The 17,407-nt window shown below is 40.0% G+C and overlaps 1 protein-coding gene across 1 annotated transcript in view; it reads right to left on the reverse strand.

Annotated features, from left to right (window-relative positions):
* The window catches only part of PTPN3 (protein tyrosine phosphatase non-receptor type 3), a 282,946-nt gene that overhangs the window by 6,743 nt on the left and 258,796 nt on the right, over positions 1–17,407 (reverse strand). Inside the window, exons 24-26 of the mRNA XM_075826850.1 lie at positions 9,849–9,977; positions 9,048–9,193; positions 3,242–3,377 (exon numbers count right to left, since the gene is read on the reverse strand). Of these exons, the coding sequence (XP_075682965.1) occupies positions 3,242–3,377; positions 9,048–9,193; positions 9,849–9,977 (411 nt within the window). The remainder of the gene's footprint in view (positions 1–3,241; positions 3,378–9,047; positions 9,194–9,848; positions 9,978–17,407) is intronic.

The raw sequence follows: 17,407 nt of genomic DNA on the forward strand, positions 1-17,407 counted from the left end.
ACAGTCCAATGGCCAAGTGGAAAGGGTCAACCAGATCCTAGAGAACGTTCTTCGCCATTTTGTGTCTGCCCAATGTGACAACTGGGTGAATTTTCTTCCCTGGGCCGAATTCTCATACAACAACCACTCCAGAGAATCCACAAACTTCTCTCCAGTTTCTCATCCCTCTTCCTGTGTCCCTTTCCTCAGAGGTTCCTGCTGCCAACTCCACGTTTGGGAACTTCTTTGGGATTCTTGCAGATCTGGCAACAATCGATGTACTACTGCTACTGCATGTACATGATGAAGAGTCGAATCATCATCAAAGTAGACTGTGCAAATCTCAGAATCAGGGACCGGAATGTACAGGGTGGGCCATTTATATGGATACACCTAAATAAAATGGGAATGGTTGGTGATATTAACTTCCTGTTTGTGGCACATTAGTATATGGGAGGGGGGAAACTTTTCAAGCTGGGTGTTGACCATGGCGGCCATTTTGAAGTCGGCCATTTTGTATCCAACTTTCGTTTTTTCAATGGGAAGAGGGTCATGTGACACATCAAACTTATCGAGAATTTCACAAGAAAAACAATGGTGTGCTTGGTTTTAACGTTACTTTATTCTTTCATGAGTTTCTAACCACTTATAAAATGTGTTCAAAGTGCTGCCCATTGTGTTGGATTGTCAATGCAACCCTCTTCTCCCACTCTTCACACACTGATAGCAACACCGCAGAAGAAATGCAAGCACAGGCTTCCAGTATCCGTAGTTTCAGTTGCTGCACATCTCGTATCTTCACAGCATAGACAGTTGCCTTCAGATGACCCCAAAGATAAAAGTCTAAGGGGGACAGATCGGGAGACCTAGGGGGCCATTCAACTGGCCCACGACGACCAATCCACTTTCCAGGAAACTGTTCATCTAGGAATGCTCGGACCGGACACCCATAATGTGGTGGTGCACCATCTTGCTGGAAAAACTCAGGGAACGTGCCAGCTTCAGTGCATAAAGAGGGAAACACATCATCATGTAGCAATTTCAGATATCCCGTGGCCTTGAGGTTTCCATTGATGAAGAATGGCCCCACTATCTTTGTACCCCATATACCACACCATACCATCAATTTTTGTGTTCCAACAGTCTTGGAGGGATCTATCCAATGTGGGTTAGTGTCAGACCAATAGCGGTGGTTTTGTTTGTTAACTTCACCATTCACAGAAAAGTTTGCCTCATCACTGAACAAAATGTTCTGTGTAAACTGAGGGTCCTGTTCCAATTTTAGTTTTGCCCATTCTGCAAATTCAGTGCGCCGATCTGGGTCATCCTCGTTGAGATGCTGCAGCAGCTGGAGTTTGTAAGGGTGCCATTTGTGAGTAGCTAATATCCGCCGAAGGGATGTTCGACTGATGCCACTCTCCAGTGACATGCGGCGAGTTCTACGCTGTGGGCTCTTGCTGAATGAAGCTAGGACAGCCACTGATGTTTCTTCATTAGTGACAGTTTTCATACGTCCACATTTGGGCAAATCCAACACTGAACCAGTTTCACGAAACTTGGCAAGCAGTTTGCAAACTGTAGCATGGGAGATGGGTGGTCTCGTAGGGTGTCTTGCATTGAAATCTGCTTCAATGACCCCGGTACTGCGTTCACCAGACATCAACACAATTTCTATCCGCTCCTCACGTGTTAACCTCTGCGACATGTCAATGGCTGTAAACAAGAGAAGCTTGTAAATAACTCATGAAAGAATAAAGTAACGTTAAAACCAAGCACATCATTGTTTTTCTTGTGAAATTCTCGATAAGTTTGATGTGTCACATGACCCTCTTCCCATTGAAAAAACGAAAGTTGGATACAAAATGGCCGACTTCAAAATGGCCATCATGGTCAACACCCAGCTTGAAAAGTTTCCCCCCTCCCATATACTAATGTGCCACAAACAGGAAGTTAATATCACCAACCATTCCCATTTTATTTAGGTGTATCCATATAAATGGCCCACCCTGTATATTAGCGGGTGTACTTACATACTGCAGTGAGTACACTGTTAGTAATTTTTGTTCCCCACATAACCCCTTTAAAGGTTGTTGCCACAGTGTATTTAACGCGTTAAGAGTCAAGCTAAAGATTGCTGCATCTGTACTGTATACTTAACAGGAGTAGCATAACATGCTGCTTGCGAGCTATTTTTTATAATCCATATATATTTCTTTTTTAAGGGGGGACGCAAAAATAACAGTTTGCATGGGGTCCCACCTAATCTATGGCCAGCTGGTCCTTCCACAGCTGCATCCCCATCCCTATTAATGAACCTGTTCAGGGAAGTTATTGTGTACAGTGTGGAACTAGGCATGCTTGGGACGTGCAGTTCCACTACTGCTAGTTATATTTGCTTAAATTCACAAATAATAATCTGACTTGCTCAGCTCAGGTACCCGAGTTCCTCCATTAATTATTTTTTTAAAACTATAAGGCTACATTCACATGAGCGTATCAGAGTCACGCGCGTGAAAAACGCGCGTGAATCTGGTCCGTATGTGTTGCGTTATTGCATCTGTGCTTTGCAAGTGGCATGCATTATTCACGCACTTGCAAAACACATCTTTTTTTAATTTTTATTATTTTCAATTGAATTGATGCGTAAATCACGCACCGCACATGAAAAACTCCTGCATGTGTGAACGGCCCCATTGAAATCAATGGGTCCGTGTGCTGCGCGTGATTTTCCTGGGCAGCACACGGACGTTATTCACGTTCGTCTGAATGAGCCCGAACGCTGCCCTGACAGCTGCAGACCTTCAGGGATTCTTTGGGGGTGTAGTTAGGAAACTTAATAGAAAAAAAAAAATCGCATAGATTGTCCCTTTTTCCATTCCTTAAAAGGCATGTATAATATATCGGCTGTAGACTGGCTGCAGCATTGGGACCACACAGACCTATGTATAGCGACATAAAGTGGTTTATATTATGTATCTATAGATAAGTTTATATGGTCCCTGTTCAAGGCGCTTATAATGTCATAATCTGATATGTAACCTGAAGCTCCTGGGCCCCAATGCAAAATCAGCAACAGGGCACCCCACCTGCCATTTGCGATTCATAATACTGGCGGTCTTCCTATGTAGCAGATGGGCCATTGGGCCCACTTAGGCACCAGGGCCTGGGTGAGACTGCTACTTCTGCACCCTTTACTATAATATAATATTAACTAATTATACACTTATTCATATGCACGCAAGTACATGTTAATTTTGCTTACTGATGTTTGAATCATCATAGGCCGCTGGTCTCGCATTTGCCTCACAATGTCCAAAGGATAGACAGGCTGGTTTTGTTCAATCAGACACATTGCTGTTTCCATGGTAATCAGAACGCCAGTACGACCGATCCCAGCGCTGCCAACAAAAGTAAATATTATGTTACAAACTATTATGGAATAAATTGATTGTTATATGACAGCTGTATAAAATATTAAACTAGAATAAAAAATGTTATGCAATAATTTATTTATATAAATGCCTCTTCTATTACATACGTTAAAGGCTTTGTACACCTTTGGAAGTAATTTTACTTTTTTAATTAAATCAATGTGTTATTTTTTGTAAGCAACTTTTAAATTTACTTTTATTAAAAAAATGTTTTTACTTTTAACAATACAGCTTCTATGTATTTTGTATACATAAAATCTGTATCGTTCTCACTCAGCCGAATCCGCCAGTTTAGCAAAACTGATGGCCCTGCTGAGAGCAGGTCTGGCGTGTCTCTGACACACAGGACCTAGCTAATATCACACATTACTTAGATTTGATTGATATTCGCTGGGTACGGTGTTCTTATTCCCGACTGTGCCTTTAACTGGTGATATCTCCGGTTGTGTCACAGCTAGAACTGCGATCCTGGTGGCATATGAAAGATAATCTCCTCTTTCATATGCCACCAGAACTACTGTTGTAGGTAGTCCAGAGCGGGAGATATGGCTATTTGAAGTGATCTCCCTTCCCTCCAGCCTCAGTCTCTCACAGTGAGCTTCACGCTGAGCTAGCACTGTGTGTGAAGCAGCCTCATGCTGAAAGGACAGTGTCAAAGGCTGTGAGCTAGCTCCATCGGAGGAGGATCCCTGGCGTTGACACCTTTTTGGCTAGAAAGCAATTTATTACCATATTTGGCGCCAAAACCACTGAGGGCCAAATGTCGGGAACAGGGGGCGTAGAAATAAAAGGAAAGCACCGTTGGAGTCCATGAGACAGCAGTAGTAAAATGAGACTGCTGGTTCACTTTCTATGACCTAGTGACAGGTCCTCTAAATATTTTTTATTCCATTTTTTAAAGGGCGGTAAGGTGATTAACAAAAGTCTTTTTTTTTCTTTTTTACAGCGTTCACCCTGCAGGAAAAATAATGTTATATTGTAATAGTTCAAACTTTTACAGACGTGGCGATACCATTTATGTTTGTAAGCCGATAGAAAGAGGGGGTGGCCATCTCCGACAGCCCATTACCCTCCTCCCGCACGGAGTGTGGATGGCTGTCAAGGCAGTCGGGGGCCTAACAAAGGCCTCCAGGTCTGTCTTCTTTCTTCTCCTGTTAAGCGTCGCCTCTAGTAGGGCTTAACAGGAACCTGTAAAAATTACACTGTGATACATTAGTATTTCAGTGTATTGAACCAGCGATCTGACGATTGCTGGTTCAAATCCCCTAGGTGGACAAATAAAAAGTTTTAAAAAAGTTAGATAAGATTTTAAGTAGTGTACAAAAATATCAAAACATATTAAAAGTTTCAAAAAAAATTAAACGAATAAACAAAATTGGTATCGCCGCATCCGTGAAAGTCCTAACTATTACAATACAATATTATTCAACTCGCACAGTGAACGGCATAAAAAAAATTTCAAAAGCCAAAATTTCTGCTTTTTTTGCTACCTTAGCATTAATTCTTTTTTTTTATAGAACGTGATCAAGAAAAGTCGTATGTACCAAAAATTGGTACCAATAAAAACTACGGCTTGTCTTGCAAAAAATAAGCCCTCACACCGATCGACTAAAATGTAAAATGTTATGGCTTTCAGAATGTGGCGACACAAAACAATTTTTTTTTAACAATTCAATTTTTCTTTGTAAAAGTAGTAAAACATTAAATAAACTATATAAATTTGGAATCGCCGTAATCGTATTGACCAGCAGAATAAAGTAAAGTTTCTCGTTTTTGACACAAAATGAAAGACATAAAACGAAAACCCAAAAAGAAATGGAGGAATCTCAGTTTTTTCCAATTCCACCCCACAAAGAATTTTTCCTAGCATATTTTATGGTACTTTAAATAGTGCCAATAGAAACCGCAACTCCTGCTGCAAAAAATAAGCACTCCATTGACCGAAAAATAAAAAAACGATGGCTCTTTTGAAGGCAGTGAGTGAAAAACAATTTTTTTATTTTAAAAATGACTGACTGCAAGGGGTTAAAGGAAAAATAGGAAAAGGTTTTTTTTTTCTACTTTTAATATTGGTTTTTTTTCTGATAAATTTCTATTTAACTATTTTTTTATTAGTACCCAGAGGACTTAAACATGATATCTCTTGCACAATACACTGCCAAACTTACATGTGTTACAATGTGATTTTACTTAAAGAGAACCTTTCACCTCCCCATACATGTGCAGCTGAGTGCAGCATGTAATGGGGAGGGCTGAACAAACCCTGGGGCACTTTACATTTTTTTTCTACCTCCCTCTGTTATTTAGATATCGGTGCCGTTATATTTGGCGCCCGATATTTAAATAACCCCCTGAACAGTCAACGGGGCATCTACTGGCAAGGGGGCGTGTTACTATGGCTGTGACACTGTCCAATCAGATATGGACAGTGTTACAGCAAGAGCGAGGAGAGAGTGTGCACACGCGCGCACACGCTCTCACTCTCAAGCTTTCAAGATGTCTTCTGTCGAACTGGCAAGGGGGCGTGTCACTGCTACGGACAGTGTAAGAGCTGTGGAGAGGAGAGCGCGCTCTCATCTCTTCAGCTCTTGCGAGAGATCAGTCTTGTATTGTCTGCCGAACTGGCAAGGGAGCGTGTCTCTGCTACGGACAGTGTAAGTGCTTCCCAGTTCTTACACTGTCCGTAGCAGTGACACGCCCCCTTGCCATTTCGGCAGACAAAGTACAAGACTGATCTCTCACAAGAGCTGAAGAGATGAGAGCGTGCATGCGCGCTCTCCTCTCACCAGCTCTTACACTGTCCGTAGCAGTGACACGCCCCCTTGCCAGTTCGGGTGAAAAGACTGCAATCACACACTCTCTCTATCCTCGCTCTTGCTGTGGCACTGTCCATATCTGATTGGACAGTGTCACAGCCATAGTAACACGCCCCCTTGCCAGTACACGCCCTGTTGACTGTTCAGGGGGTTATTTAAATATTGGGCCCCAAATATAACGGCACCGATATCTAAATAACGGAGATAGAAAAAAAAATGTAAAGCGCCCCAGGGTTTGTGCAGCCCTCCCCATTACATGCTGCACATGTATGGGGAGGTGAAAGGTTCTCTTTAATGGCTTAATGCCTTAGCACCAAGATGGCAGACCTGGTTTTCATTAGGCTTTCATTAGGCTTTCATAGGGTCCACAGGCTGCTATGATAAACATCGGCATCTCGCAATCGTATTGCGGAGGGGCAGGTGAAGTGACAGAGGGGGCTCCTCCCTCTTTCTAAGAGCTTGGATGCCACGGTTGCTATTGACTGCGTTATCTAAGTTGTTGAACTTCTGGGATCAGAGTTAACTCTGATCATGGACGTTAGTTCAAGGTGTCAGCTGTAATATACAGCTGACACCTGTTACATATAGAGCGGGCTCAGCCTGCTACATATCCCCTTTCCCTACCGACTATATCAAATGTAGGTAAAGAGTAAATATTAAAAAATTTTTCAATAACAGAGCATTTTGTAAGTGGATTTTTTGGGAGGGACTTTTGATTTGTTTTTTTATTTGCGAATATTTTATTTAACTTTTTTTAGTCCCACTAGGGGACTTAAACATGCAATTATGTATGAGAGCCACAGCGCAGATATGAACACAGCCTAAACCTTGTGGCGGTACAAAATTGTGAGGCAATGTCTAAGTTTTGGTGTACCAATAAGGTCAATGCAGACAAAATAGTTTCCCATGCAAGAATAATGAATAACAAAAAAACACAATACATCATAACAAATCCGGTAACAACTGGAAAGATTAAAAAAACCATACCTTGGCTCTAGGACATTTAGAAAAAAGATTGCTCAGGCACAGGGGAAGTGTCAGTAACCTCCTTAAATAAAGGGGAGGTAATTGGCACTAATCCACAAAAAGTCTCAATTTGTGTGGATCCAGGCTGTGTCAGAAACAGAATGAATTAGAGGAGGGTCTATGCATCATTACATTTTCACCACTTCGAATGTAATGGTCTTTACTCCCGACTATATAATTCAAACACTTAGACATTCCTCATAACCGAAGCTCTCCAAGATATCAGGTAACATCAACACGTTAGGATTATAGGTTGGACTTGATGGACCTGTGTCTATTTTCAACCTTATCAACTATGTAACTACATGTCTGACAGTGGAATGGAACTAAACCACAATTTGGAAAACCATTGTAAATATGCATACGGATTGACAAAACAACATGAAATAACTTATTTATTAATTCAACTTATTTATTAATGATATAGAGGATGGGATTAATAGCACGATTTCTATTTTTGCAGATGACACCAAGCTATGTAGTATTGTTCAGTCTATAGAAGATGTTCGTAAATTGCAAGCTGATTTGAATACACTTAGTGTTTGGGTATCCGTTTGGCAAATGAGGTTTAATGTAGATAAGTGTAAAGTTATGCATCTGGGTACCAACAATCTGCATGCATCATATGTCCTAGGGGGAGCTACACTGGGGGAGTCACTTGTTGAGAAGGATCTGGGTGTACTTGTAAATCATAAACGAAATAACAGAATGCAATGTCAATCAGCTGCTACAAATGCCAGCAAGATATTGTCGTGTATTAAAAGAAGCATGTACTCGCGGGACAGGGATATAATATTACCACTTTACAAGGCATTATTGAGGCCTCATCTAGAATATGCAGTTCAGTTCTGGGCTCCAGTTCATAGAAAGGATGCCCTGGTGTTAGAAAAAATACAAAGAAGACCATGAAGCTAATAAGGGGAATGGAGAATCTAAGTTATGAGGAAAGATTAAAAGAATTAAACCTATTTAGCCTTGAAAAGAGACGACTAAGGGGGGGACATGATTAACTTATATAAATATATTAATGGCACATACAAAAAACATGGTAAAATCCTGTTCCATGTAATACCCCCTCAAAAAACAAGGGGGCACTCCCTCCGTCTGGAGAAAAAAAGGTTCAGCCTGCAGAGACGACAAGCCTTCTTTACTGTGAGAACTGTGAATCTATGGAATAGTCTACCGCAGGAGCTGGTCACAGTAGCTACAGTAGATGGCTTTAAAAAAGGCTTAGATAATTTCCTAGAACTAAAAAATATTAGCTCCTATGTGTAGACATTTTTCCCTTCCCTTTTCCCATCCCTTGGTTGAACTTGATGGACGTGTCTTTTTTCAACCGTACTAAGTATGTAACTATATAAGGCCTCATGCACACGACTGTAGCCATGAGCACGACCATGATTTTTGGGTCGGCCAGCAGCGAAGTGTCACCCGCAAGACGCCCAAAAATCGTGGCCCGTGCACATAGCCGCGGCTATTATTTGCTATGAGCCTGGACCACAGAAGATGGCCGTAATAAAACATGCCCGTTCTTTCTGCGGTCCAGGCTCCTGGGCCATGCAAGGACCGTGGAAACCACGGTCATGTGCATGGCCCCATAGGAATGAATGGGGCTGCAATTCTCCTGTGGATTTTCGGGGGAATTGCAGCTGCAAAAGCACGTTCGTGTGCATGGGGCCTTACTATATAACTGGTGAAATAAACCATCAACCCCTGCTAAAAGAATTGGATTATAAATGCACACAGAAACTGATTTTTGAAATTCCAAGATGAGTAACAGAACTAATAAAATTACCTGCAATGTACAAGGATGGGTTGCTTTTCCACTCTCTTTTGTCTCACACAGGTTACAAATTCCAGGAAATCAGATGATTCATCTGGTACTCCATGATCAGGCCAAGCAACGTACTGCAGGTGAGAAACTGGAAGCTCTTCTCCTGTCTTTAAATAATAGTTGGATCACTTTGGCTGACAAGTTTTCTGTCAGACACATGTATATTGGTGTGACATTAAGAAAGGACTGAATGACAAACTAAACCATGTACTGTATATATTCTGAAGCTCTGCTACTTGTTGATAATAAATAATAATTCCTTGTGGCACAATACAGTTGTATGAACATGTTTGAGCACTTCTTGCAAAATTACACATTCAGCTGCTAAGTATTAGCACATACACCTCAGATGTTACAAGGGTTAAATCATTTAAATGGATTGTATGAGATTTAAAAAAAAAAAAAAAAGTCTGCTTTATTTTTAGGAACAGCACCACTCATGTTCATGGGTCCATTTAACATGCGAAAAGTACACTATATTATATTTACTTCAAGTGCTTTCTTATTTATCATATAAGAATCCTATGAATACGAGTAATTTTTAAAAACATTTTTGTATTTCTTTGCCACACCTCTTATACAGTATAATTTTATAGATAATATTCTTAGAAAGATGTGCCTAATAATGTGGCCAATGAGCGCGCACATCTATACATGTCCTTAAATGAGCGAGAAGAGTTTATACTATTAATGACCAGCCACAAGCCCCAGGCTTAAGAAGCAATTATCTAGACATTTATCAAAACATGCACCGGTTTTTACCTCTGTGTTTGTTACTATCATTTCTCTGAATACATAAGCAATCGTACAGTCTTCCGAGTTACACATCACTCGGAAATTCCCATATTCCATTACATCAGGAGGGTCAGGCCAATACTGTTGACATTTGGTCTAAAGGAACACAAAGGTTTATAAAATATAAATTTTCATTGACTTGTCATCACACACAAATCATTCATGCATCATCGACACATTTTTCGGAAATTCCTTGTCTTTACATCTTTGCACAAACCAAGGACTAAGGATTTGTTACACAATATCTATCTGGAATAATAATATGAAGTGATCATATTAGGGCACATTTACGAAGACTAATGTACTGCCAAGTATACAGCAACTTATACCACTTACATATCTTATCTATAGCCAAATTCATACTGTTTAATTTCAGGGTAAAAAAATATATTGCTTTAAAGTGTTTAATTATTGGTCTGTACAATCAAAAATAGTTGATTTGGGTTATGTTAATATTTACCACTGATCTAAAAATATAAACAAAAACAATGTCAAATATAATGTAAGAAATAAAAACCAACATTTTCTTATGAATATATGTAGCATATTGACTATTTGGTGAATTTTAAACACAACAATGGACATGGAAATATATATTTAAAAATGTATGTATTATATTTTAATACTAATGAAGACTGGTTATCAAAACATGATAGTTGAATAACTAGTTATTTGCTTTAATTTTCAGTGCATTTAAGATCAAGAAATCAAATTTAGAAGAGTGGTCGTCAATTGATTTTTCTAATTTCACAGTGGTTTTAAAAAGTATTTGGGGGGGGGGACGCTGAGATAGAGAGGACACGCTTTCATGAGGCTCCAAAGACCCGGTAAGGATTAAAACACAAACTCTGGCTGAGTGGTCGTACCTGCACCGCATAACCCACCAGACGGAACCGCCGACCTGTGGGATCCAGCGCCGGTGAGTTTGAAGTCACTAAAGTGACTTTTACCGCCACTGAAGCCGCGGTCTAAATTTCCGGCCGGTCCCAGTCGCGATTACAACCTCCACACAGAAGAGCAAGGGGAGAGATAGATATTAACTCCCTGGGCAACTGAAGCGACCATCACTAACACAGCATAGCGACACCACTGAGGCCGCGGTCTAGAACTGCAGCCAGCCGCCAATCGCTGGGTCACAGCTATAATACCGGCAGATCAAAGGGATAACCTCCTGATATAACAGAGGACAAACTGCCAAGTCAAATCCCCCTGTCTTCTAGCCTGTGGTAAGGTAAACAGAAAAACATTTGAAAACAAGAGACATCTCTAAAGAACTTGTACTGTTTCTCTGACATCAACAATCTCTCACCCTGTGTATGCTTTAAAAAAAAAAAAAAAAGAAAGGGGACAAAGCCTTACGAAGTAAGGAACATCACCTAGCCAACTTATAATCTATCAACACTACTGAATTATCTAAATAGTCCCAGTACTATACAAGGAAAATATCCCCTTCATAAGGGACAAAGCATTACTGCATGTGATATATCATCTAGCCTTCTTATCATTTATCAAAACTACTGAACTATCTAAACAGTCCCAGTACTGTACAAGGAAAACATTCTCAACATAAGGGACCAAGCATTACTGTATGAGAAATATCATCTAGCCATCCTATAATTTATCAATACTACTGAACTATCTAAAAAGTCCCAGTACTGTACAAGGAAAATATACCCTACATAAGGGACAAATCATTACTGAATGAGAAATATCATCTAGTCATCCTATCATTTATCAAAACTACTGAACTATCTAAACAGCCAGAGTACTATGCAAGGAAAACATCCTCAACATAAGGGACAAGCATTGCTGCATGAGAAATATCATTTAGCCATCCTATCATTTATCAATACTACGGAACTATCTAAAAAAATCCCAGTACCGTACAAGGAAAACATCCTCAACACAAGGTACGAAGTATTACGCACAAGTAAATTAAACTTAAGCTCAACTTACCAATGAACGACCAAAATGTAATGTAAAAAAAACAAACTTCTTTATTCTCCCCAGCAAAATTACATTCTACCAAACAACCATAGGGAAAACATCTAGAAACTCGAACGAGGAAAGAAATAGTAAAACCCCAAAAAAAGAATCTGAAAACGACAAAACCAACAAAAAAACTGACTTTTGGCAATAATCAAGGCAACAGACCAAAGACAGACTAGAAAACAAACATTTAATGGCATCTAATTGGTCAGAAAGTGAAGAAGAAGCGGAAAAATCACAAGACACGATGGATCTTAAAGAATACATAAAAACTTTGCCAACCACTGAATGTATCAAAAACCTATTTACAGAATTCACTCAAACAGTGAAAGATGACATATCCGAACTAAGAGGTGATGTTAGACAAGTCTTCACAACGGTACACACTCTGGAGGATAAATAAATTCTTCTTGATAAATAAAAATAAAATTATCTACAAAAACTCCACATAGACGATCTAGAAAACAGATCAAGGAGAAATAACCTACGAATAAGGTATCCCTGAACTGGTACCAGACAAAGATATACCTATGGTACTGAACCGGATCTTCAATTAACTTTTGGGCAAAGAAGAAAACCCTGATATAGGTCTAGAAAGAGCTCACAGAGCCTTCAGACCAAAATCGATAGGCTAAGACAAACCCAGAGATATTTTGTGTTACCTCCAAAGTTTTAGGGATAAAGAAGAGATCCTGTCAAAATCCAGAATTGCAAAAAGGATCGAGTACGAGGAAAGTGAAATTCAACTCTATTAAGACCTTTCAAAACTTACTTTGGACCTTAGGAGACAACTGAACCTCTAACCAGAGCTCTCGGGGAAAGAAACATTATATATAGATGGATGTTTCCATTTGGATTGATGATCTCTTTGGCAAACAAAACGCTAACAATCAAAACCCCAGACAACCTTCTTTATGTGCTAAACAAATTGGACTTAAAATCATATACAGATCTCAGACTGGATTACATCAGAAGAAAAACTGAATTTACCATCTCTTCCTACCTCAGGTGAATGAGAGAAAATTACACCACTGAAAGCCAAAAGAATGAAAAAATCTGAGGTCGATAGAGAGGAACGAGATTAAAACAGAATCGACTGGAAATCTTTACTTATCTATTGAACCTACAAATCAAGATATAACACTTCTTCAGGTAGTGGAAAAGTTTTTGTTCTGAACCATTGTGGTCTATGACCCACTCAAGAGACTATGATGTATCCTTTTTTCTATTGTACGCTGACTTCGAATTTATAATATCTTGTTGTTCTCTGGTTATTATTGTAATGACAGGGTAGGGAGACAGACAGGTGAGCCCTAATCTACCCGCCACTCAGTCCCTGCCTACTTGCAACGACCCGTCCTAAGCGACGGGGTACAACTGGGCGACGGTCCCTACGCTCAGTAAGTGCAAGACAGACAAACAGACAAGGGTACACAGAAGCTAGGGAAACGGGGCAGCTGCCCACGGAGACACCGTGAGCAACAAGAGTAGTGAACGAGCCGAGTCAAACCAGGAGAGAACGAGGTACAAAACGCTGAGCAGGAGAGTGGTCAGAAAGCCAAGGTCAATAACAAGCAAGGGATGAGTAGTACAAGCAGCAGCAGCAAGCCAGGAAACAAGCATAGAACAATCACAGGCAAAGGAGGAACAGGAAAGGCAGGTATAAATAGACAGTGGGCGGGAGCTAGCTCCGTCTGGCCAGGCTGTGATAGGCTCTCCCACTTCTAAGCCTGCCATCCTGAGTGGTGGAAGATGGAGTCAGTCTCACAGACATAGGAGCAGGTGCAGACTGATTGCCCACGGGCGTTGACACAGAAGCTGTGTCTGGCAAATCCTTTACAATTATAATTCCAATTCATATTTTCGTTACTAATATATAGTATAGCTAATATTGGTTTGTTATTTTTACAAATTATTTACTAAGATTTTGTTGGGGGGAGTCTCAAGAGTGCGAGCCTCTATTACTATAACCGAGGCCTGACCCCCTCCCCCCCACCAAGAATGGTAATTTTTTTTGCAAATTACTCTGGTGTGGAAAGAGGAGATCCCTCGGTTTCATAGCAGCTGCATAAAACAATAATTGTTTCCACTTTTGAAACATGTTATTTTTTTTTCCCTTATTCTCTAGTATTACCCTCTTCTACCCCCCTTAAATTTTCCTACACATCGTACCGCCATATTACCATGCTGACTATATAAAATTTAGCCTCTCCATCTTTCCATTTAGATTATGGTTGAATTAAATATTGCTACGTATAATGTAAAAGGTATCAATATCCCTCATAAGAGACTACAAATGCTCCAATTTCTAGAAAAAAAGGAAAACAGATGTTATATTGTTCCAGGAGACCCATTTTAAAAAAATCCTACACCCCCCTCACAAAAAACAAAACTTTCACTCAATGGTATAACTCATCATCTCCTCTTAAGAGAAATAAAGGAGTCTCCATAGTTATTAACAAAAATAACCCCATTTAAACTAAAAGAAACCAAGACAGACTCAGATGGAAGATTCGTATTTGTCATGGGCATTATCTTTGATAAAATGTTTACATTCGCAAATATCTACTCCCCAAATGTAGGTCAAGTCAAATTCATTAAATCTACAGGATGGGCCATTTATATTGATACACCTAAATAAAATGGGAATGGTTGGTGATATTAACTTCCTGTTTGTGGCACATTAGTATATGGGAGGGGGGAAACTTTTCAAGCTGTGTGTTGACCATGGCGGCCATTTTGAAGTCGGCCATTTTGTATCCAACTTTCGTTTTTTGGGAAGAGGGTCATGTGACACATCAAACTTATCGAGAATTTCACAAGAAAAACAATGGTGTGCTTGGTTTTAACGTTACTTTATTCTTTCATGAGTTTCTGACCACTTATAAAATGTGTTCAAAGTGCTGCCCATTGTGTTGGATTGTCAATGCAACCCTCTTCTCCCACTCTTCACACACTGATAGCAACACCGCAGAAGAAATGCTAGCACAGGCTTCCAGTATCCGTAGTTTCAGTTGCTGCACATCTCGTATCTTCACAGCATAGACAATTGCCTTCAGATGACCCCAAAGATAAAAGTCTAAGGGGGTCAGATCGGGAGACCTAGGGGGCCATTCAACTGGCCCACGACGACCAATCCACTTTCCAGGAAACTATTCATCTAGGAATGCTCGGACCTGACACCCATATTGTGGTGGTGCACCATCTTGATGGAAAAACTCAGGGAACGTGCCAGCTTCAGTGCATAAAGAGGGAAACACATCATCATGTAGCAATTTCAGATATCCCGTGGCCTTGAGGTTTCCATTGATGAAGAATGGCCCCACTATCTTTGTACCCCATATACCACACCATACCATAAATTTTTGTGTTCCAACAGTCTTGGAGGGATCTATCCAATGTGGGTTAGTGTCAGACCAATAGCGGTGGTTTTGTTTGTTAACTTCACCATTCACATAAAAGTTTGCCTCATCACTGAACAAAATGTTCTGTGTAAACTGAAGGGTCCTGTTCCAATTTTTGTTTTGCCCATTCTGCAAATTCAGTGCGCCGATCTGGGTCATCCTCGTTGAGATGCTGCAGCAGCTGGAGTTTGAAAGGGTGCCATTTGTGAGTAGCTAATATCCGCCGAATGGATGTTCGACTGATGCCACTCTCCAGTGACATGCGGCGAGTGCTACGCTGTGGGCTCTTGCTGAATGAAGCTAGGACATCGACTGATGTTTCTTCATTAGTGACAGTTTTCATGCGTCCACATTTGGGCAAATCCAACACTGAACCAGTTTCACGAAACTTGTCAAGCAGTTTGCAAACTGTAGCATGGGAGATGGGTGGTCTCGTAGGGTGTCTTGCATTGAAATCTGCTTCAATGACCCCGGTACTGCGTTCACCAGACATCAACACAATTTCTATTCGCTCCTCATGTGTTAACCTCTGCGACATGTCAATGGCTGTAAACAAGAGAAGCTTGTAAATAACTCATGAAAGAATAAAGTAACGTTAAAACCAAGCACACCATTGTTTTTCTTGTGAAATTCTCGATATGTTTGATGTGTCACATGACCCTCTTCCCATTGAAAAAACTAAAGTTGGATACAAAATGGCCGACTTCAAAATGGCCGCCATGGTCAACACCCAGTTTGAAAAGTTTCCCCCCTCCCATATACTAATGTGCCACAAACAGGAAGTTAATATCACCAACCATTCCCATTTTATTTAGGTGTATCCATATAAATGGCCCACCCTGTATACTTAAGACCTTAGATCATTTCAAAGAAGGACTGCTAATATTAGGAGGGGACTTTAATGTAACACTACAACCTTCATTAGATACTTCCAACAACTCCTCGGTGACCACATACAAAAAGCTCAAGCTTATCAAAAAATTACTAGCAGATTTACAACTAATAGACGCATGGAGAATAAAATATCCGTCAACTAAGGAGTACTCCTTTTTCTCACCAGTTCATAAAAAATACTCCAGAATCGACTACATACTGGTACCACTTACCATACTTGGGTTGATAAAAAAAAGTGAGCTACGGTCTGAGAACCCACTCAGATCATGCTCCCCATTTCCTCTCATTGGAATTGAACCCTAATGAGAGAGGTACATTTAATTGGAAATTTAACGAAAGTCTTTTGAAACATAAAGACGACAAAACATATATTTCGGATTGTTTAAAACATTTTTTCAACGAGAATTGCCCCGATGGCCTCTGTAATGCTAACATATGGGAAACCCACAAAGCAGTCATCAGGGGATGTCTGATTGAACTAGGTTCCAGAAAAAAAAAGGGAAAAAAGTAAAGGAAAGAACGATATGTTAGTTCAGATCCAAAAACTAGAGCAGATACATAAAAAATACTCTCTGTCTTAAGACTGAAAAAGACTTATTTAGATTGAGGTCAGAACTTAAGGATTTATTGAATCTCCACACGGAAAAGTTTCTATATTATGCTAAGTTGACATCATATACACATTCTAACAAATGCGGCAAGAAACTTGCCGCCCTGGTAAAAAAACATAACATAACAACCTACATCCCAAAAATGAAGGATAAAGGACATAGCTAAAGTTTTTAACAATTATTATGAAGAACTTTACAACCTAGAGACTAATAAACAATCTTATCAAGATAAGACACACAAAAAATAAAATAAAGTATTGGATGCTGTTGTTCTACCTAAGATTTCTGACCCTCAAAAAACTATACTTAATGCTCCCTTTTCACCCCAGGAAATTGAAGAAATAATTATGAAGAGCCCAAAAGGCCCAGATGGATTTTTATCCACTTACTATAAAGAATTTAAAGACATTCTGACCCCGTACCTTACCCATTACCTGAATAACACCAACTCGTCTAACCCATTTCGAAAAGAATCAATGACGTCCCATTTAACCCTGGACCCTAAGGAGGGTAAAGATCCTACTGTTTGTAACAATTATAGGCCAATATCACTAATAAATAATGATGTCAAAATATATGCTAAAGTACTCGCAAATAGAATACAGCCATTACTACCGTCACTTATAAA

Source organism: Rhinoderma darwinii, chromosome 5 (assembly GCF_050947455.1).
Source record: "Rhinoderma darwinii isolate aRhiDar2 chromosome 5, aRhiDar2.hap1, whole genome shotgun sequence".
In the NCBI taxonomy this organism is placed as follows: Eukaryota; Metazoa; Chordata; class Amphibia; order Anura; family Rhinodermatidae; genus Rhinoderma; species Rhinoderma darwinii.